This window comes from Cryptotermes secundus, unplaced genomic scaffold (assembly GCF_002891405.2).
Source record: "Cryptotermes secundus unplaced genomic scaffold, Csec_1.0 scaffold10, whole genome shotgun sequence".
In the NCBI taxonomy this organism is placed as follows: domain Eukaryota; kingdom Metazoa; phylum Arthropoda; class Insecta; order Blattodea; family Kalotermitidae; genus Cryptotermes; species Cryptotermes secundus.
Genome location: NW_019735554.1, coordinates 864,044 through 887,851, shown reverse-complemented (window position 1 = coordinate 887,851; position 23,808 = coordinate 864,044). Strand labels below are relative to the sequence as shown.

The 23,808-nt window shown below is 37.9% G+C and overlaps 1 protein-coding gene across 5 annotated transcripts in view; it reads left to right on the top strand.

Moving 5' to 3' along the window:
• Positions 1-15,003, top strand: part of LOC111869511 (double-stranded RNA-specific editase 1) — an 83,618-nt gene extending 68,615 nt beyond the window's left edge. For 4 of the 5 annotated variants that reach the window (XM_033753458.1, XM_023861086.2, XM_033753460.1 and 1 more), the window contains 3 exons: positions 2,593-2,735; positions 5,870-6,063; positions 8,812-15,003. In XM_033753458.1, coding sequence (XP_033609349.1) covers positions 2,593-2,735; positions 5,870-6,063; positions 8,812-8,931 — 457 coding nt within the window. In that variant the 3' untranslated portion in view covers positions 8,932-15,003. Of the gene's footprint in view, positions 1-2,592; positions 2,886-5,869; positions 6,064-8,811 lie in introns of those variants that run through there. The other variant, XR_004513561.1, reaches the window with a different exon arrangement.
• The last annotated feature ends 8,805 nt before the right edge of the window (positions 15,004-23,808 follow it).

The window sequence follows — 23,808 nt, the reverse complement described above, 5'->3', positions numbered from 1 at the left end:
GTAATATTTTGTTCAGACTGTACACGAGTTTGAACTGTGTCACTTCACAGTTTACGATACACTCTTGACACACCGTCCTCCTCACACAAAGTGACATCGTACTTTTACAATAGAAGAACGTGCTCCTGTTTTTCATATTTAGTGAAACACATGATGTCTTTGTTTCCCTTTGGTTGGCCAGTGTTGTGAATGTTTCACCTCCAGTCGACTCAGTTGGGCCCCAGGTAACCTTGGCCTCCCCTGAGAAACGCCACTGACCGTGATATTCAGCTTTGAGACTTGGTGATATTGTAAATATAATCACACTATATACAATAATATTTTGTTCAGACTGTACACGAGTTTGAACTGTGTCACTTCACAGTTTACGATACACTCTGACGCGCAGTCCACCTCACAGAAAGCGACATCGCACTTTTTACAGTAGAAGAGCATGCTCCTGCTTTTCTTATTTAGCGAAACACACAACGTCTTTGTTTACCTTTGGTTGGCCGGTGTTGTGAATGTTTCACCTCCAGTCATATATAAACATTTGGCCAACTCGGGTTGCTGCTTGCTGCATATATATATATATAACATTCGGCTGTTAAAGGTTAATATTTTTCACCCACCTATGCCTTAGTCTTCCCAGTGGTCTCTTTCCTTCTGCTTTCCCACCAGTATCGTATATGCATTCCTCTTCTCCCTCATTCATGCTACATGCCCTGCCAATCTCATCCTCCTTGACTTGATCACTCTAATTATACTTGACGAAGAGTTCAGATTATGAAGCTCCTCATTATGCAGTTTTCTCCAACCTTCTGTCACTTGATTTCTCTTCATTCCAGATATTCTGAGCACCCTGTTCTCAAACACTCTCAGTGTATGTTCCTCTCTTAATATCAAAGACCATGTTTCACACCAATACAGAACCACAGGCAAAACTGTAGTTTTGTATGTCCTAATTTTTATGATTTTAGACAGCAGATGAGAAGACAAAAGGTTCTGGATTGAATGGTAACAAGCATTACCTGAATTCAGTCTTAATTTCCTCATGAATCAGGTTTTGTTTTATTATAGTCATTCCCAAATAGGTGAACTGTGGCTCATTTTGAAAGCATCTATTAGCTGCCTTTATGTCATGATTTTTCCCTGCATTCCATTGACAAGACAACAATATATACTTAGTTTTCTCTGTGTTTACTCCAAGACCAAATTCGTTACTAGCATCAATTAAAGTTTGTGTATTTTTCTTTGTGGTATCTATATTATCACCCAGTAGATTCACATCATCAGCATAAACCAACAGCTGATGTGTCCCATTTAATTTCAGTCCCACCTGGCTTTCCTGGATCATCTAATTGCACATTCTAGAATCAGTGTTACACTCCTGAAGAAATTAAGTGCAAATTAAATTCAGGGATTGTCTGCTACCATAACAGTTTTGCCTGTTGTTTTATATGGCATAGAACTTGGACTTTCGTGTAAAGGAAAGAACATGGTGAGGAGAATATTTAGACCTAAGGGAAAGTAAGTGGCATGAGGCTCAAAAAACTACATCTTGAGGAGCTTCATAATTTGTACTCTGTAATGATACATTATTTGGGTGTCAGTTGAGGTAGGGACGTGTAGCTTGCTTACATAAAGAGATGAGAAATGCATACAAGATATTGGTAGGAAGTTTTAAGGGAAGACCCCACTCTGAAGACCAAGATGCAGGTGTCAGATAACATTATGTAAATAAAATGGGGATGTCTGGATGAGACTGACCTGGCTCAGAATAGGCTGTTATGAGCAAGGTAATGAACTTTCAAGTTTTGTAAGAACCAGAGAATTTCTTTCCCAGCTAAATAACTATCAGCTTCTCAAGAATGTTTAATGACTTTTCATGGAGTTGCTTACTGTATTGTTGCAATATGACAAAGTTCTGTATTTAGTGTGAATGCTCTCATCACTGAGTTTTTTGTTCAAGATAACATCAGTTCATTGTGATACAGATCCATAGCCTCATTCTTAAGTAAAGTAAGTGGGCTTATGAGATCACCCTGCTGTGTGTGTGTTCCCATATAAATTTCTGAACTGGTTGACTGATTTTCAGGAAGTTCCATGCAGATGTTATGCCATTAGAGGCCAGTAAAAAGTAAAGGTATCCCTGTAACAGGCCATGGAGGCCCATAGGGTTGTGAGATGTTGAGGTTCCCACATTTTCTAGACAAACGGCTCATAGATGATGGCAAGGTTGTCAGCCCTACGTACCGGCCGCCGTTTACCCCCAAGAATATTCCAGTAATATTCCTGGTTCTCATTTCTGTTAGAGGCTGAGTCGATCCCAGGGTCATAGCATGGCTGGAAGGTTTAGGTCAATTTAAAAAGAATGCAATGACCTCATCGGGACTTGAACCCGTGACCTTCTGGCGTGTAGCATAGTGTCTCAACCAACTATGCTACTGCATGGCCCCCATTAGAGGCCAGATATAACATTTTTGTTATTTCAGGAACACAAAAGTACAGCTTCAGTTCAGTGGTAGCAAGTACATGTAAACTATTGCATATTCTTGATTTTACTTCAGCATCCCGGCCTTTGTGTAAGGAAATTTATGTGGTTGTTTCCAGGGCTGTATGTGGCAGGATTGAAACCACAATCCAAGGACTCCCTCCCCCTTATCGGCTGAACAAGCCGCTTATGAGCCTTATTACATCTCCAGAAGTGCGGCAGCCTGGCAAGGCACCCAACTACAGTGTCAACTGGACCACAGGTGGTGACATGCACCCACACATTAATCCTGCAAGTGCCAAGTGAAAATAATGGAAATTTCAGGTCTAATAGACAGATGCTGCAATTTTAAGCTAAAATGGAATTCCTGTGCATGCTTTCCAGAAGAATAAGTTGTGCTGCATTTTAGTATGTAAGTTTTCATGACTGAAAACCATACAATTGAAACCATTTTTGAACAAATAATTATTATTATTATTATTGGTAATATTTTGGACACTTCCTAAAAAAAAAGCTTGTGACCTAACATTCAAGACTCTGCTTACTATCTCAGCAACTTCTGTCCAGATTTCATTACAAGTATTCATTAATAGTTATAGTTCTGTGTATATTCCACCTTGCAGTGGAATATCATCTTCTACATGGTCATCTCCATTATGGTAATTTTAAGACACTGAATTAATATATCCATACAGTCTTTTTCGGTATCACTGCTATTATTTTGAATATGATCATTCTCAGTGTCACAAATGTCATTTCCTTCTTCCACAGTATTTATAATTTTTTGTCTCTGTTACTTGCTATGTTTTCTTTTCTAGTTGCCATTTTATGTTGTCAGGGCTCTGTTCTTTCTTGGCAAATAATATATGAGGTTTCTTCAAAAAGTTCCTGAAACGAGGACAGTGCATCAGTGCATGGATCCCATTAGCTATTGTTTTCATTTTGTTCCAAGTAGTTTGGACTGTCCATTTAGTTTTTATAACTGGTTTCGTGATTGAATGTGTTGTCTTGTCACATTCAATGTGGGATTTATAAAGAAACGAAGAATTTATGTCAAATTCTCTTTCAAAGTAAGGGAAAACAGCTGCAGAAACTCACAACATGTTGAGTGAAGCTTATGCTGATGATGCCTAGAGTCAAATGACAACTGTGAATGGTTCAGACATTTTAAAAATGGAACAACTTTGACAGATGATGTGTGTTCTGGCCAAACTTCAGCTTCCAGATCCAAACCTCTTATTGCCTAGGTGAAAAATATATTATCCATGGAAGTCATCAACTGACTCTCCAAGAAGTTGCAGAAGAGGTTGGAATGTTCATGCTACACAGTTTTAACAGAAAATTTAGGAATGCATTGGGTTTCAGAAAAATGTGTTCCAAGACTCTTGACTGATGATATATTCCAAAATCACCTCCAGAGAGTAAATGATGATGAAAATCTTTTGAAAACTATCATTTCCTGTAACGAGACTTTGGTTTGTGGTTATGGTGTTGAAACCAAACAACAATCCTCACACTGGAAGTGTCGTGCTTTGCCTCACCCCAGGAAAGCATAACAAGTGCACTCATGAATGAAAGCAATGTTGCTTGTTTCTTTTAACATTGAGGCATTGTGCATTATGAATTAGTGTCTGAAGATCAGGCAATCAAGATTTATTTCTGGTGGTTCTGAGACGTCTGCAGGATTCAGTATGAAGAAAGCGACCTGAAATATGAACTGCAGCAACTCTTTCATCACAATAATGTGCCTGCTCACGAAGTGTTGTCAGTGATACAATTCTTGGCAAAACATTTGATTTCAACCCTTTCACACCCCCTCTTCACTTGCCCACTCCCCTCCTGACTTTCTCGGTTCCCTAAATTCAAAATTACCCTGAAAGAAAGAAAGCTTCAGGCAGTGGAAGATGTCATCACTAATGTGATGAATGAGTTGAAGGTGATACCTCAAACATCCTTTGAACAGTGCTTCCAGAAGTGTAAAAGGCAATAGGAGAGGTGCATTACTGCTCAAGGGGACTATTTTGAATGGGTCAGTATTCATTAAGCTTTAAGAAGAGAAAATATTACTTATAGAAAAAATTATGGGAACTCTTTGATCACACATTGTATATACAAAACATTTGTAAGAACTTCAGTTTTATTGAAAAGTTCCCTCCAGATGTTTCTTGACTGTGCAGTAGTGATGTAAAGCTGTCATGGGCTGTCAGAAAAAGCAAATTCTGTAAAATGAAATTTTTTACTTTGGCATTACAGGATCTGCATTGGTTCGGAATTTTCTGCACTTGGTACTTGTAGGGTTAAGCAGTTATTTTGTTCATAGTATAGATGTGGCATGTAGTCTTATACAAGTAAATCATTAAAGAATCTCCATATCATTTCAAAGTGTTGAAAATGTAGTCCACTCCTCTGATACACTTCTTTTGGTGGTGCTGCTGATAGTGTTACAGATTTTATTTTGTCTACTTGTATGATCGGTATGTCTCATAAGAACTCAGGCATCTGTTTGACAATGTGCGAAAAACATGCTGTCCTACATAAAATAGGAGCCATTCTTGTCTGTGTATGCAGGGGCCCAAGATTTGTCATCAGAATTCTTAAATTTGAGCAGAATGTCTGTGGCAAGAAGCATTTGGTTGTACAATAGATACCACTGCACCAAGTTGTTGGGAGGTGTCACCTTATGTGTATGTTTTGGTCATGACTTGTAGGTCTGTTTGACAATTTGCTGCTGTTTTGATATGCGTTAATCCATGGTAACAGTACCAGATGTACCTAACTGCTTTTCCTGAAATTCACTGTGCAAGACCTGCATTAAAGTTTGATGGACCATCTTAATTTTGAGTTAGTTTCAGTCATTTAATTGTCACTGCTTAACAGGGTGAAGTGAAGTTTGTTTTAAATATATTTTATTTTTTTGAAACAATATATCCAGCTCTCGTATGTGCGTGTATGCATGTGAGAGAGACAGGCAGACAGGTACACTCTGAATTCTTATCTCAGTAGATTTTAATATTAAACCGAGGAAAATCTTAAATGGAAGAAGTTTAACTCTGAGATGCTGACTTGGGATAACTTAAATTTAACATTTAAATGAGAGAAGGAAACCTTAAATCGAAGAATATTGATCTGGGGTTCTCTGTGTTTATACACACTCATGCACGTGCACACACAGTATATAGTAGAATATGGTGATTTGGACTAGATTCATCTGGCTCAAGGTAGAGAAGCAAGTGGCAGGGTCATGTGGACCTACCAGTGAACCTTCAGGTAATAGGATGCTTGGAATTTCTCGACAAGCTAAACAACTATCAGCTTCTTAAGAAGGACTCTGCCTTCTTTAGTTATTTAGCATATTTGTTTTATGCTTAAGTTTTACATGTGAATGTTTAATTTTAGGGCAAGAGGGTCCTGAGATAATTAATTCAGTAACAGGCAAGGATGATCAGGGTGTTGCATCTAGACTGTCAAAACAAGGTCTCTTCAGACGTTTCCTGAACCTTATGGGAAGAATAGGTTCAATAACTGGATTGACTTTTAAATCATGTCCACGTCAGTATTCAGATGCAAAAGAAGCAGTTCAGGACTACAAGGTAAGAGGTAACAGTTACATGTGGGTTGGGGCAGAATTGTGTGCTTGCATACAAGTGTAGAAGTAACAGTTTGGAGGGCAAATGTATATCAGGTTGCCAGTCAAGATCCGCTGAGCCATATGAAGAGGCTTACATTTTTCTGAACACTAATGTACTATGTATTCATCCTTTTGAGCCATGATTGCTGTTTTTGTAGCATTCAGACTTTCCTCTTATACAGTCAGAATCAAACTTTTAATCAGTGTTACACTGTTTGCAGAATGTACCAAATAGCTACATTTGCATTTGCATTGTACAACTTGTGTATGTCTCTTTATTTTGTTCTCCTCCATTGTACATTAACCTGGAATTATGATTTGATTCTGAACAAGTGTGGGTCTCAGCAAGGAATTGGAAATATTCTGGTGATGAATAACAATGCAAAATAAACTTCTATTCTTTGCATGTAATTACAGAAATACTGGAAAATTTATGTAAGTCAGGAACGAATTTGCATACTAATGGTGAACATGCATAGTATTCTGTTTCCTCTTATCTATTAACGTGTCCACATAATGAGTGCAACAAAAATTTCTGAGGCCATTTGAGGTCCAGCAATTACTGAACACAGGCCTGTAGATTTGCATTGGCTGGGAACCTCAGGTCATGAGTATGGAAGGGTGCCAGTTCCAGAACCCTCTCTCTGAAAAACTTTCTCCATTTTGCAGCCCTGCCCATGTAAGCGTGCCAATTTTGCAGAACCTCCCTCTGTGGATGTGTTCCTGTTCCAGTCCTCCTGGCATAGAAGTGTGTGTTCCACAGCCCTCCCAATGTAGAAGTGGAACCATTTTACAGCCCTGTCTATGTGGAAGGATGCCACTGTATTCTATGTGTTTCACCCATCATCCATGATTTTATTACCCTTATATTATTTTCTCAAAGTTGAGTGGGTAATATTTACAAGCTGAAGTTTCAGATTGAACACCAGCTATCCTGACAGGTGTTCCATGGTTTTCCTCAATATCTTTGGGAAGATGCTGATGTAGGACCTCAGATTAGTCCCCAACCACTTCCGTGCACATCCATTCCAACTCACTGTTCACCAATCATCATACCACTGGACCTCTGAGCTTGTGACAGTGTCATGATGTGAACCATAAGCATGAGTAAAAGTTGCTTCTTTCACAAAGATGTGATGTTATGTAGTCTGGTAGAAGTTTCCAGGGCCATTCCCCCAGAACAGTACATCCAACTAAACACCAGTAAACAACTACATAACTGTATAGCATCACGTCCTGGAAGACATACTCTTCATAATCGGTACCATGACAGCCTCAGATGTAACAGGTTTCTGGTATGGTTACTTTAATCCTCATTGCATAGGCTTCCTTTGAAGTCTCTCTCTCTCTCTCTCTCTCGCTGTCACCACACATAATCTATAGTTTCTAAAGCTTAAAACAAACTGCGTAGAGTACAGTGAGTTTTCATTATGTTTCACTAAATATTGGCAGTTAAATAAAATTAGCTACCTCTAAGGAGTAGAGTCCTTGAGATGTCAACATTTGCTCAGCAAACCAATAATGAATTACCTCCATTTTGTGAAACATTCATTTCCATGTTGAGAAGATCCTGCCACTGGTCCCCATCCTGAGCTAGATTAACCCAGTTCATACCCTTCCATTCTGTTTCTTTAGGATTGATAATATTGTGTGTGGCATGCAGACTTGTTGCTAGGCAATGACCATGGAATAAGCAACTATACAACATCTGTTGCTAAGTAACAGCTTTGCATACAAGCATGTTTCCATGGCAACAGTCAAACTGCAATAGAGGAATGATGTTTTTGATGCTGTCTGTGCCAAAATGTTATAAGTAGGACACATTAGAAGCTGCAGTGAGATAGTGACTGCAGTGACTGTTGGGGTTCAGTTGTTGTGAGCTGTTGCTGTGAGAAGCTGGTAGCTGAGGCTGGGGACTGTTCGGGAACCCAGAGGAAGGGAAACATTTGACATTGAAGGCCACTACCAAGCAATGGCTAGTGGAGACTATCGTTTGTTATTTGCAGTTACAAGTGTAGGTGTCCATTAAATCCGATTACCAATCAAAAAAACCTGTATGTAGTCACAGTAAATTGTGACAGCTTGTGTCAGAAGTGTGATGTATAGTAACAAGTTATATATCTATCTGTCTGTCTTCATTCCTGTTGCTCCCACTTGGAGTGTCAGGGCATCTGTGAAACGCTTCATTTCACTTCAGTTTCTTAATCTTAGACAGTTGGTAGGACTACTTGAATGAGGGATCAGCCCATTGGAAGGTCGTTACCTACACAGGAGAACACAAACACAGAGAAACCCATGCATTGAGTGGGATTTGAACCTACGATCCCAGTGATCAAGCAGGTGAAGACATTTCATGTGCAGCGACCATGATCGGTGCGAGTTGTATTAGTGTGCAGTAAATCCGGTTATCAGTCCAAAACCTGTCTATAGTCAACACACTAAAATCATGGCAATATCATCTCGTTTATGCATTTGTCTACTGTCCCATACATGTCACCACAACATGCCAATTCCTGCATATCCTGTTTGATTTGGTCATGCTAATAATAATGTTCATTGAAGAGGTTTCTTATTATTCGGTGTTCTTCATGCTGTAGTATGCTCTTTCTTGTGTTCACATGCTCTCCATAGCAGTCTGTTATTCATCATATGGCACTTGCCTTCAGAATATATTACTTTCTAACTGTTAATATTATTGGGTGTGTTACAGATGGCAAAGGAGCAGCTTGTACTTGCTTTCCACAAAGCTGAACTGGGCACATGGCTGAAGAAGCCAATAGAGCAAGACCAGTTTGAGTTAGATGATTCTATGCTGGCTAATCATCAGTGACTGGAAGGTGGATCTGTTGGGGTTTGCCTAACAGAATAGAGCAGTTGTTCAGTCCTCCGTCCCCCCCTGTCTCATTTGCTTCCAGGAGCAGACCCCACACTTGGTGCCAGTAAAGGGCAGACTGTGGAGAACTAGGCATAGCACTTCGTTCACTCTTTCTTCCAACTCATCTCAAACTAGCATTAACGGTGTTGTAACTCCCATTGCAGTAGAGAAACAAATTTTAGGGATCATGTATAAATTGTCTTCGTTAGTTGCCTGCATAACTCTTGCTCAGTGGCTTACTAAAATTAATATAGATATGAATTTTTTCCATGATAAAAACCAAGTTACCTTCTAAATACCATAAGTAATGAACATAGGTAGACGTATGTTGTTGATAAAATGTCAAGTCACTAATTCAGAATAATCATAGCAAAGGCAGTAGGAAAATTTAGCACTCATTTAATTTTAAGAGCAGACATTTATATATGATCCTGGGCTTGATATGATCTCCTGTAGCATGACAGTGTATATACTATCTGTTTCACCCACATAACCTTTGCTCAGTTTCATCTTCTGGTCCTTGCAGTACAGTACAGTCTGGCTGCTGAAATTAGCAACACTTGCATGCTATGTTCCAAAACAATAGAGCATTTACCTTATATTGTTATGTTCATAAGCTTCAAGAGACATTTCTTCTATACATCAAAAGAGCGAACTGCTTCAGAGAGTCTTACTGCTCATGGGATGAATTGTACAGGTTGCTTGCTTAACTTCCCAGCTGACTGTAAATATGTCTTGTACTTTGTGTTTGACTTTAAATATTGCATTGTATCTGCTGCAGTTTGATTTCTTCTTACGTTTTTCAAACTGAAATATCAAGGTAAGAAATGGTCAAGTATTAATTTGTTGTTATTTGTTACATGAGATACTACTGTGTAGTACAAACTGGCACCATTTTTTTAATATGAAAATATTCTTAAAATTGTAACACTCTTCTGGGAATATCTTAACATTTTTCATGATATGAAAGATGTTGTATAACATGTCAGTGAGGTACATAGAGAAATGGTTCAAAATGGTGCCTGTGACAGTTGGTAGTGTTGGTGATGTTGTTATTGCTAATGTTGCTGCTGTGGTTGGGCTCGTGTTTCCCAGACTCTGCCCCTCACTGTGCCAAGTCAGTATGGGATGGTGGACTGAAGGCGAGCCCTATTCTGTTAGCTGTTGGACCCTGAGTCACTGGCTCTCAGTGATCACTGTTGTTCCCAGAAGCTGTTCAAGATGTAATGTAGCAGAATACCAGTTTATTATATTGTAACTGTTGCACGGGATGTTTTACGTTTACTGAAAGGGCGTAATTCATAGTGTACTGTAACAGTGGAAAATGATTTTTAAGGAATATGGCTGAATGTTGTAAACGAGATGTACTGAATAAGGTTCCTTCAATCTTTCTGCCATTTTTACCATTTTCTAGCTTTGACTATAGATAGTACTTGTTAAGGTTGAATTCCAGTTCCAAATGAGGGTTCATACTTCTTGTCCATTAGATTTTACTGTGGTTTATAACAGCATGATTATGAAAATATTTCGGCTGAAGTTACAACTTTATTTGAAAACGCTTCTCTTCAGTGCTGTTATTGATTTCTCTGAAAGAGGTAGCAGTACTTTTCAGAAGCATGTGTCACAAAAGTGATCACAAAATTTTACAACTGTAAATCACGGATTCCTTCTGAGCATGTAAGCACTACCAGACTGAATAATCGACGTTATGTATTGAAGATGTTTTGACATTTTAGCACATATTGCAATTGCCATCTTCAGGTATGAGGCACGATATGTTGGTCTCATTTCAGAATAAGGTTGGGAGGTGAAGAGTGTGATGCTTTTGGTTGGTGAAGAATAAATGTTTGAGGAAGAATGGAGAAACAAGATGTTGTTCCGTTTCTGTCCATCCTTCATGACTGAAGTTGTGTGGCAGTTTCACTGTTTTAATGAGGTGGAGATGACAAGTCTTAATGTTGGTTAGAACTTCAGTTCTGTCAAAATCAATACTATGCTTGGTTTTGGTGTATTCAGGTGCCACTTACTGTTGATCCTGTAGTCTGGTGTCTGATGTATTCTGAGACAAGTGGAGATGTGACACCAAGTTTTGGATGAGGTATACCTTGCCACAGGAGTAGGGGATCTTGACAGTGCTTGATTTTTGTGCCAAGGTTTGTGTATCCTTTATTGATATTGTGTGGATCACATTTCGTTGAAAGGTTTTGTGTGGATTCTTTCAGCATAGCAATGCAGCCTTTTTTGTTCCCCATGTGGCGTTACTTTTCCACCTTTCCTTTATTGCCATTGTTCTGTCTTGTATCAATAGTCCCAGATACTCTCATTGTGCCCTTACAGGAGTAACCATAGTAGCTGTAGTCTTAGAGAATAGTAGTGATGTTATATTATGTCCAGGAAACCACTGACTGCATTGCAAGGACACTTGAGAATATTGGATCCACACGACTCATAAACTTTTGAACAAAATTGTGACTCTTCTGAGGTTACTGGACACAGTCTCTTGACACAAAAGTCTTGCACTTACATCAGCCATGCACACCAACAACTTTACCTGCCAACGTGGATGTGAACTGAGCAATGCTTGGATTCACCTCTTTCCCCAACTTTTCTTCTTAACAACAGGACCATGGTTCCATCAGATAGCAGCATCATACCCAAGCTGCAAAACACCGAGAGCAAGGATATCTTATAAATCTCAGAATGGGACAATCAGATGTAATTTCAGAGAGCTGTTATGCACATTATAGGTGATTTATGTGCTCATCCTGATAGAAAAATGCTACAATCTTGAAAAAGAAATAGGCTTCACATTCTTAATATTTGAATTTTCCCAAACTAGGATTCAAGGCACAGTAAATGTAATTTTTAATAATTATACTTCTTGTAGACAGGATGTACATCCTTGTAATAGGACATACTTAATATAAAGTATTGTGACTGATAATGAGACCTTGACTTCTACTGGGTAGTATGACAAGAAGCATGGTACCATAATGGTTATATAATGTAATGTTTCTGGCTGTATGGAATGAAATAAACTTTCACCCATTAGTGATCCCACTTGTTTCTGGTTTCTTTGTAAGTCATTTTAATTTTTGCTGTATACATTTTCAATTGCAAGTTACTGTTCATTGTATACATTTGCAACTGCAAGTTATGGTTTACTGTATATATTTGCAGCTGGAAGTTATGGTTTACTGTATACATTTTCAACTACAAGTTATGGTTTATTTCATATTCATTTTATAAATGTTAATTTTTGTTTTTATTTTCATACTGTTAGGTGCAAAGATGTAATGTTTAAGTGAGTGTTAAATTTTTAACTTTTCATGTTAATGAGAGTTACTGTCTTGGTTCATTGCATGAGCCTAGTACTGTATACAGACCTGAAGCTTTAGGTGTAGCCACCAGCTGATCTTGAATATGGATTTTTAAGACTTTGGTTGCATTTTCATGAAGATTACCATTTTATAGTAATCTTGCCTGTGTGTCAGACTGATAATATACATATATCTCAAGCAGTAGAACATTTCTGATAATGGTAACATATGTACAGTCATTGTTATTCCAGGGTGTAGAATTTGAAGTGCATTTTAGGTCTCTGGGAGTCTATATAATACTGGAAATATAATCTCTTGTTATCTCTCAATTGATATAATAGGCAATATGATTAATGAGTGAGAGAATGTGATCCATTGTTTAAACTTTCTCTACTTACAAACTTGAAAGCTTCCATCTTAAATTCTTCTCTTTGTTAGTGTCTTTTGAGTTTTTTATTTTTTAGAAGATTTAACAGGCTTTCATTGTCCCAGGCACTGTGCTGTAAAATTGTAACTGCTATATCATGTGGCATTCTTTTCATTCAGTCCATTAATTAGAAGTAGCTGTGGAAGTTATTTCCCAGCTGCCATCAGAAGAGTGCACATAATTAAAATATTGCAATTTTAACTTCAAGAATGCTTCACAACACCATTAATACATTTAGTTAGGTTAAGAAACATGCAAACTGAATGAACATTTGTGCAGAATGCCCAGCATAAGACACTGAAATACTTTGTACTGGGTGCAAAACATGGGGCAGAAACTTTGTTAACATTTTGTTTTAAATGACAGATAAGGGATGTTTTGAATCACACAACTTTACTACTAGAATAGCATAGACTTTAGCACCTGCCATTAGTATAACTACATTGCAGTGCTTAAGTCCAATAAATCTTGGTCAAATATTTATGGATCAGTAAGTATCAGATAAGATAATGTAGTATTAAATTGCCTGACTCGTCTTCAGGAAGAGTGATGGATGAAACTATAAGATTTAAGTGGATTCTCCACACAGTTCACTTTAGCACAGTATTTTCAAATAGACAAAGTTTTAAAGGGTCAGTATAGTGTTACAGGTAGTTCTATGAACATTGTCTCATCTTTTAACAGTTTCATGTGGTTCAAAAGTCACATTGTACATTGTACGTACGTGATGTAATACTCTGAAAATATTGTGGCATTACGATGAAAGCCAGAATTGTGAAGCTGGCAGAGACAATTATTGCTGGGAAGCGGCTCTGCAAACACACCTGTTCTTAGGCAATAGCTCAGTCACTGTCATGTGATTGCTGCAGTAGACACACACAACAACAGCAGAAGCAGTGTTTTGTATGAGGTATGCCCCAGTGGTATATCTGGAAAACAGAAACTCATAGTTAGCAGTAAAGTCTGGAAGTAGGCAGTCCATTACAGTCCCAGCCTTAGGATGTCCTGGGCCCTGGGTAGGAGGCCAGCATAATAGTAGTCTTGAGGTGGCAGTTAGGGAGGTTGCAGTTTGTGGATCATAAGGGCATGAGAAATAGCCCTTGTTAGAGGACTGTGACCAGGCAGTGCCTAGTTGAGTTGTGAAATAGATGCCAGCAGGCAAGGACAGATGCAGCAGAACCCTGAAGCTGAGGAGCCATTATGAGGCAGTGCATAGTGAAGACAGAAGACATAGTGTGTGCTATAGTGCATAGTAAAATGTGGTAACTAGTCAAACTGCTGTAGTTATGAGTTCCAAACCCCGTGTAGTCACTAAACACATGACAATATGTAAGTATGTTAACTCATCCCACTTCAAGTATGTGACATCACTTATTTAATCCTTTTAAATACAATGGCAACCCATAATGCACAGCATACATGGGTAATGGTTGAAATAAACAATGGAGAAACCATGGAACATGTTTGTGCATAATTAATGTCATGCTGAACAGTCTGGTATTGAAGCCAGTTTCTGCTGGCAAGTACGTATGTGATCAACTTAGGCACAGCCAGTATTGGGTCAGGAATTTGTCATTCTGAATTTGATACTTTGTTTTTGTTACAGCAGTGGACTAGTGTAGGAAGTTCATGTGGTTAGTTTGTTGCAGAAACTGTTTTCAGCAGGATTCAGGAGAACCACATACCAAGTGTTGAAGACCAGGACCAAGACTGTCAGTCACATTGAATTCACTTCCCTGGTTTTGATGGCAGAAAATGTGCATGCTCTGTATCTACCAAACCTGCTGGCAGATGGGGTATGTGGGAACATTCAGTTTGGTTCCGTTGGATTTGTAAAGACCAACATGAAACTTGATTTGTTCTTTGTCAGTAGGTATGATTCTGTTCATTAAGAAAAACTGATCACAGTTGTCAATTACATGTTAGTAGCCAGTATATGACAACCAAGTAAAACAGGATAAGTTTTGTGTTTGGATAATATATTCAACAGGATAAACTTAGTGCACTTCATATATTTGCACTTAAGTATAGGGACATTTATATTTATGTGTTGGTTTGTAAGTGATTTTTCAATTAGAGATCTTGTTTTTCCAGTAGAACTTAAAATGGTCTATACTTCAGTTTTTCTTACTTGTCCTTTGTCAGGGGAGAATAAGTATAGAATTTGCAAAAACAGATGAAATGGTATCCTTGTAAGCCAGTATAAATTGTGATGTGTGCCAGGTTGGCCATAGAACTGTAAGCTCCATAAAGTCTGGTTATAAACTCTTCAGTATCTCATTGTGTTTCATTTAATTTGAAAGAGAAATTCCCAGCCTTCTCATTATTCTGCATATATCCCCAGTGGACTTGAACATGATTCACTTTACATTTCCCACAGCCCCACAATGTGAACTGTTAGCCATGCTTACTCTTTACTGGTCCTTCATTTGTATATAGTATCTGGTTTAAATCTAAAGTTGGACTGGCTATTTTTTACTTAAATATGTCATGATTTTCCTCAGTCCCTGACCATGACTGCATCTTGTTCCATGATCTGCAGTGTGACCTCCCAGTTGGTGTGGTTCCACACTAAATGTCTTTCCAGAAACTTTATTACACATTTTTATTTTTCTGGTCAAGTGATATTTGTTACTTGACCAGAATGAACCTTCAGGTTCCATAAAATGTTGCAAAATTCTTGGAATAGCTGAGCACTGGTGGCTTTTCAAGGACTCAGCTTCATGGAGTGATATATATTACTGTTTAGTTTTATTAGTCTTAGGTCTGGAGATAGGGACTAGCTTTATTGATTGGGCCTTAGGAGGCTTCTACTTGGAAGACAGAAACAGAATCCAGTCTCTGAAATGTGTTTTAAATAAAAACAGGAGGATAGATAGTGTCCAGAAACAACAATTTTATTAATATACTGTTGTCAGAAAATTTAGACCCTATTGTTTAGGTTTTGCTTACATATGACCAGAATTCATAATTAAGGGCCACATAGGATCATTTGTTTTGTAACCAAAATGACAAAACACCCTAACCTCACTCTACAGGAGCAAGATTAGAACAGATTAATTGAAAACTGGAAGTTGAGAAATTCCTTGGTTTTTTGCTGACCTGGAAGGAAGTCTATAGAAAGTGAATTATAGTGCCCTCATATAACACTGCTTAGTCCTAGCAATATGGTATGACAGTGCAGATTCCAAACAATATAATTTAACTGCAGATCTAGAAGCTGTTTGAGCCAAGAGATGTTATCACTCAGGTCACTAAATTACTCTTGTTCTTTCAGTATAAACACATTATGGTAAAACCTCCTTACATAATTCAATCCATCTTCAGTCAACACTCAAACAGTTGTAAGCCCAGTAAATCTTGAAACTGTATAAATAAATGTTTAACCAACATCCAGGGCTTGAGGTGGGGCAGGATGGCATCCTGGTTCTTTTCTAAATGGCTTAAAAGCATCCCATTACTTCTTTGGCAGTAAATGCAATGTACAATACCTTTTTTGTTGTTATCTGTTTCATGGTTGTACAGGCTACTCCCCTGCATCGTCTAACTAAATTTTGCTTTCGTGTGGTACTGTTTGAAGCACCCGAGAATGCACAGTCCCACATCACATTTCTCACACTTCGTCTGAACACGTTTCCTCTTTCCACATGCAGAACAAACACGACATTTCATTCTCATGGCACAACAGGTCAGCCAGTGATGTTGATTGGCCTCTAGACGAAATATAGTGGATGACAGAGCAGGAGGTCGACCTAATGGGTGTTGTGGTTGGGAGCGACACATTACAGCATGTTCCAGCATGTTGCGCATAAGGATAAGACGAAAGTCCCTATGTGATAGTTTCGCACCACAGGATGATAGCAGGATGAAACTATTTAGAATCATCAGATCCAGTAAATGGAAGACGCTTGTTTGGCAGCAATAAGGGTTTTTCAAAGAAAGTAGGGGGCAGGCAATTTTCCTTTGTATCAACTTCCGCCAAATACCCTGAATAAGCTGAGAAACTTGTGAAGATAGAAATATATAGGCTTATGGCCAGCACACTTTTATGGCATGGGGTTTCTGCTAACAAGCCCAAGTGTTACAAAGAGGAAAGATTTTATACTGCAGAACTGTTGTGTGTAGGAGTGGAAAACTTTTATACTGCAGAACTGCTGTGTGAAGAATTTTTTAGTTAATTCCATTCATTTATCATAAAAATTGTATTAGAGCAATTGCAAATACAACGCTCAAGCGCTCTAAGTGGAATTGGCATTTAAACATAGAGCAGAAACGTGGATTTAAACCCCTGCAAGCAGCGGGCATTTAAATAAACCCTGGTCAGCTAGCTTTACCTGCGTTTGAAAACTCCGGCGGTTAAAGGTTAAGAATATGAAAATGAATCTTTCCTTAAGACCAATAATAAATTATACAGTGTCGGAAACAGTTTGTCCTTCTCTTGCCTTGCATCCCATCCCATCCAAATGTGGAGGTGGCCTGTCTCCAACAGAACAGTTGTTTACAACAAAATTTTAAGTTTTTCTATTGTTGATGTCACGTCTGAATTCTTAGTTATTTTACTGAAAATGAAAACACAATATCTTGGCAGAAAATGAGGTACACATTTCCTACTCCCTCCTACTTCATTGGACAGAAATAAATTTGGTGTTGAAATAGCATAGTTGGCAAACTACAAATACAGTTATGACGGGTACAGGCTGTATTCTCACATCCGGTAATACATATATAAACTTGTAGAATAATGTGAGAACCCATCCCATTTAAGCGATGGGTCAGACGTTTACAGTAAATAATCACAAAAGTTTCTATTGTTGATGACACGTCCCAGCCGTAAGGACACACATATTTTATTCTATTCCAACCAATGGGAATTTAGCCAGAAATTTTAGTGGGGGGGGGGGCTTGGGTTGATCCTTGCTTTAATGACAGAAACTGTACGAAATGTTATTTTAGTTCAGCATCAGTTTTCATTTATCGGTGAAAATGGAGAAATGGATAATTCGCAGTAAGAAACCCAAGTTAAGTGAAAGTGGCAGTAATGAACCGTGTGCAACTGTAAGTAAAAGTGAAACAATTATAAGTTCCATCCACTGCAACGAAGACGAAACCACCGTATGTGTGAATACAGCTGCAATAGATAACAGCGTGACTCAAAATCTGGTGCATGAAAATGACGTTAATTATTTCCCTAATTACTGGACACAAGATCAATGGCTAGAAAAATTGAAAATATACGAGTGGTTGACAATTAGTAAACAAGGGCTAGGCTGTACAACATGTAAATCAGTGGGAACTCTAGGGCCTGCAAAAACACAAGGTTTGAAATTATCTAGTGAGTGGTGTGAAGATAGGGTCAAGGAATATGGTGAAACAAAAGAGAAGAAACAACAGTCAATTAGGAAGAAACTGTCTTGTCATAAACTATCGGCAGCTCATGTTAAAGCTAGCGACATTTTATGCCTTGCTAAAAAAAACAATTGAATGTCTGAATGTTAAAACACAAGAAAAACAATACGTTACAACTTGTCGCATATTTAGGACAGCGTATCAAATAGCGAAAGTGAACCGTCCCATGACAGATTTAGCAGCTTTGATTGATTTACAAGAACTAAATGGTTTAGCTATGGGGCGTATCTTGCAGTCTAATCATGCCTGCACTGATATTTGTGATCATATAGCAGATGAAATGAGAAAGAAACTTATTAAATGTGCAATGAAAACAAACATGCTCTTTCGTCCAGATAAGCCATAGACAGACTGTGAGTCAGCAGCATGCATTTATACTGCAGAACGGTATTGTGCAGAAGCTTTATGCATTTTTGTAGACAGACGCTCAAAATTGGGGAAAAATTATTTTGGAACCAGTGTAACAATTTTTACAGATTCTAAAACCTGTAAATTACAATATCTGATTCTATATTCTTTCTAGATAAAAGCAGCGTTAATTTCGTTCGTCTATCACAAAAATTGTAGAAATCACAGCATTTTGAGTAACATGATTACAATTTTTATTACTCTACAATAGCGGGCATTTAAATTAAATAGGCTCAAAGGACGCGAAAATTATAGAGAATGGTGCTTTGATATTCAAAATATTCTAGTGACTGAAACTGTGTGGTCAGCAGTCGAAGGATATCCTGCAGAAGACACAACGCCAGTATCCATCAGGAAACAAAAGGATGAGAAAGCAAGAGCCATCATTTGTCTGACATTGGAGCACCAAGTTAAATCTTACATCGTCCAGACAACTATAGCAAAGGAAGCCTGGGACACGTTGGAAAGATCATTCAAAGATCAGGTAGTCAATAGTTGGATAAGTATTTTAACTGATTTATGCTCTTTGAAACTTGAGGACTATAAAAGCATGCAGGAATATGTTAATGCCTTCATGTCAATAAATCTTAGATTAGTCTCAATGAACAAAAAAATAGAAGATGAGCTGTTAGCCGCATTAATGTTAAAGGGTTTAACTAAAGAGTATTATCCCATGCGTATGGTGCTTGAAAACTCCAATGTAACTTTGACTAGTGAGCTCATTAAATCTAAGCTATTGCAAGACACTGAATTTGGTAAAAATGCAAATTCAGATTCAGCCTTTCTGTCCACAGATAAGTTTAAACGTAATCCACCAAAATGTCAAATTTGTGGTAAGCTAGGCCATATAACTGTTGGTTCAAAGATAAGGATAAGGTGAACAATAATAATCATAACAATCAGCATAAGCAAAAATTTAAGAGCAATCAGTCTTCTAAATCAGTTAATAGAACTGATGAAAATAAAGGATCCGATCATAGGTGTAATGAAAATAAATGGAAAAATAAGACCAGTAAAAGATCCATGTATGTGGTATCTGCCCATTAGGTTAAAATTAAGGATGATACTTGGGTAATAGACTCTGGTGCTTCACACCATATGACCAGAAATAAGACTATTTTGCAAAATTATAAAATGCATGATTCTAAAGAACATGAAATGACCCTTACTAATGATAACATGTTAACCAGTGCAGGTTTTGGTGATGCAAAACTTATGAATGACAATTATAGCCATATCTCAGATGTATTGCATGTACCGGGATTGTCTGCAAATTTGTTGTCTGTAAACTCAATTGTAAATAAGGGTACAATTGTGTTATTCACCAAAGACTGTTGCAACTTATATGACTGATGATTTTGAGGTAAGAGGCAAAGTTCTTGCCAAAGCATATCCCGAAAATGGGATTTATTGTTTAAATACCACAGCTAACATGACCCAATCTGCAAATATAGCAACTAAAGATAAGATTAATACCAAAGAGAAAAATGACAAATGTGAAAAATCTTGTATTAATACTGTGAAGAATGAACAAGTTGCAAGTACCCAGTAAGTTGATGAACAACTGTTGTAGCATAGGCGTTTGGGGCATTTAAATAGGGTTAGCACGCGGTTGCTAAAAAAGGGTTTAGCTAGTGGCATCGATTTTCAAGAAGAAGATCAGTCAAAGGAATGTGTTCCATGTCTGGAAGGCAAAATGACAAAGAAGCCTTTCCTACAATCAAAGAACAAATGGTCAAAAATAATACTTGATCTATTGCATTTAGATCTGGTTGGGCCATTTGAAGTACCCTCTTATGGGAATGCTAAATATTTTTTGACTATTGTGGATGATCATAGTAGAAAAATCTTCGTTTCTTGAGACAGAAACTGGATTGACAATAAAAGCTGTTCGTTCCGATAATGGTGGTGAATTTTGCGGCAAATTATTCAGTGACATGTTAAAACAAAAGGGAATTCTCTGTGCCACATAATCCACAACAAAATGGAACTGCCGAAAGAGCTAATCGCAGCATTTTGGAAAAAACAAGATGTACGAAGGGGGACCCAAAAATAACCGGAAACGACCTGTTGCGTGTGCATGCTTTGTAGTTACGAGTTGTGCTGCTAAGTGGTGTTAGCTGGGGGTCTCCCGCGACTGTTAGTGAGCTGGCGTCAGTCTGAGTTAAGTGGTTTGTCTGTGGTGCTCTGTTGTGTGCGTTCCTGTTTCAACCCTTTGGCGATTAGTGAGATGGCCGACCAGAAGGAACAAAGAGTGTGCGTGAAATTTTGCTTTCTGTTAGGGAAAACTGCACTTCACTCTTCAAGTCGCGGCAAACATTCACGCGGTTTTCTCTTTGGTCATCTCCGAGCAAGCGAGGAACAAATTTTGCAGACACCCGTCTCATGTGCAAACCTTCGGTTAAAATTCGCTGGACCGTGCTCCATGAGATGTTCGTTTCCTCAGAAAGTTGGTCAATGGTCTTTCGACGATCTTCATCAATTTCACGCACACTCTTTGTTCCTTCTGGTCGGCCATCTCACTAATCGCCAAAGGGTTGAAACAGGAACGCACACAACAGAGCACCACAGACAAACCACTTAACTCAGACTGACGCCAGCTCACTAACAGTCGCGGGAGACTCCCAGCTAACACCACCTAGCAGCACAACTCATAACTACAAAGCATGCGCGTGCAACAGGTCATTTCTGGGTTCCCCCTCATATGTTGTATGATTCAAATGGCTCAAACAGCCGTATATCTTTTAAACAGATCACCTCTCAAGAAACTAAAGAATCAATTGCCTGAAGAAATATGGACAGGAGAAAAGATTGATATATCCCATATAAAAATTTTTGGGTGTCCAGCGTATGCACATATACCATCACAGAAACGCCAAAAATTGGATGCTGTGAGCAAGAAATACATTTTTATGGGATATAGTGAGGAAAGTAAAGCTTATCGGTTATCAGATCCCCACAATCCGTCTCAAATAATTGTGGCAAGAGATGTAGAATTTCTGGAAGAAGATATAACAAATAAGAAAGAAAGTGAGAAAGGATTTCAGCTTAAAGACATTCTTCCAGTGTCGTTAAGTTTCTACCTCGACTCACAAGATGAAACAATGATTCCGCAAGAACAAAACCCTGAAGAAGAACAAACACAAGTAGAAGATGAAGGAAATGAAGTTCCATTAGAGCCAGACGGTTTAGAACAATTACAAGGAAACTTGGAAGAAAGAAGATATCCACTTCGAAATAGGAAACAGAAAGAATTTCCAGATTTTGTTACTTAGCCATGCATAAAGATGAGTCAGAACCAGTCACATATGAAGAGGCACTGTCAAGCTCCGATAAATCTAAATGGGAAGAAGTCATTAAGAAGGAATTAAAGGCCTTTCAAATGAACAAAGCATGGACAATAGTGGATAGACCGTCAAATAAGCCAGTAGTGAAATCAAAATGGGTCTTCAAAATTAAACGAGATGCTGAAGGAAATGTCACATGTCACAGAGCACGTTTAGTGGCGAAAGGTTGTAGCCAAACAGAAGGACTAGACCATTTTGAAACTTTCGCTCCTGTGGTGAAACATTCTTCAATGCAATTGTTATTTGCTTTAGCTGCAAAGCATGATTGGAACATTGACCACCCTGATGCCTGTACCGCATTTTTAAACGGAGATCTTGAAGAAGTTATATATATGGAGCTTCCTGAAGGATATGACATTAAGGGGGTCTAATAAAGTTTGCAAATTAAGAAAATCAGTTTACGGACTGAAACAAGCTGCTAGGTCGTGGAATAAGAAAGCAACAGAGGTTCTAAAAGGCCTAGAGTACAGGCAGACTTGTTCCAAACCATGTATTTATACCAAACAAAAGGGTAATTCTATAACTAATATAGCATTGTATGTTGACTTCATATTTCACAATGACAATGTTGAAGTTGAGAATTTAAAAGGAAAATTGTGACGATGTTTTAAAGTCAAGGATTTGGGACCAGTTAAGAAATGTTTAGGAATGGAAGTGAAAAGAGATAGGGCAAAGAAAACTATAAAGTTGACCCAAACTCAATATTTGAATAATGTTCTTAAAAGATTTAATATTCCAAATGAGACTAAACCAGTTAGTCATCCAATGGAACCAAACAGCAAACTGAAACCATTGCCTAAATCAAGAAAATCAACTGAGAATTTAGATAATGTGCCATATCAACAGGCTATAGGATCATTAATGTATTTAGCCGTGTGCATGCGCCCAGATATATCCTTTGCTTTGACTTACCTAAGTCAATTTAACACTTGTTACACAAGAGAACACTGGGTATTATTAAAAAAGTTCTAAAATACCTAAATACTACAAAGGATGTAGGTATTGTATATTCCCAGAACGATGATCAATCGGAAGGTTTTTCCGATGCAGACTGGGGAGGAAATTTAGATTGTAGATCCTTTAGTGGATCTGTGTTCAAACTATCAGGAGCAGCTATCAGTTGGCGATGTAAAAAACAAAGGACTGTAGCCTTGTCAACCACAGAAGCAGAATACATGGCGTTATCAAAGACCGCGAAAGAAGACATTTTCTTAAGAAAATTATGGTTTGAAATATGTAACAAGGAAATCACAATTCCAATGTTTTGTGATAATAGTGGTGCTTTAGCCATAGCGAAAAATCCTGTCAATAATGACTGAACAAAACATATTGACATAAGGGTTCATTTTATAAGAGAAAAGGTTGAATCAAAGGAATTGTCAGTACATTACATCCCTGGAAATCAATTAGTTGCTGATGGTCACATGAAAAGTTTAAATGTACGGAAACATACTGATTTTATTAATTCACTTGGATTGTGCTAAGAATAATGTTTCCAAATGATGTTCTGAACAATAATAATTTGTTTATATATTCACAATGAATAAGTATTTAAAATAAAAACTCCCAAATTGTTTAAGGGGGACTGTTATGTTGGCAACTCTCAAATACTGAAATATGATGTTAGAGTTCGCAACATCGTAGTAAACAATTTAAGAACTAGGTTATTTCTTGTTACCTAAGTGATGTTTACTGTTATGTGTAACTACAGTTACGTGTGTAACAACAGTATCTTTATATTGTTATGTGTTACTATGGTTATATGTTTGTATGTATTATAAGGCGTACTTCTGTGTCAAATTTGTGTCTTAATAAAGCAGGAGTAGAGTGAACACTGATTCTTACTTTTCAATCTACGGGAAACTGAAAATAACACAGTGTGTGCACCCTGAGTCACATGATACACATCCACTCGGTAATCAAT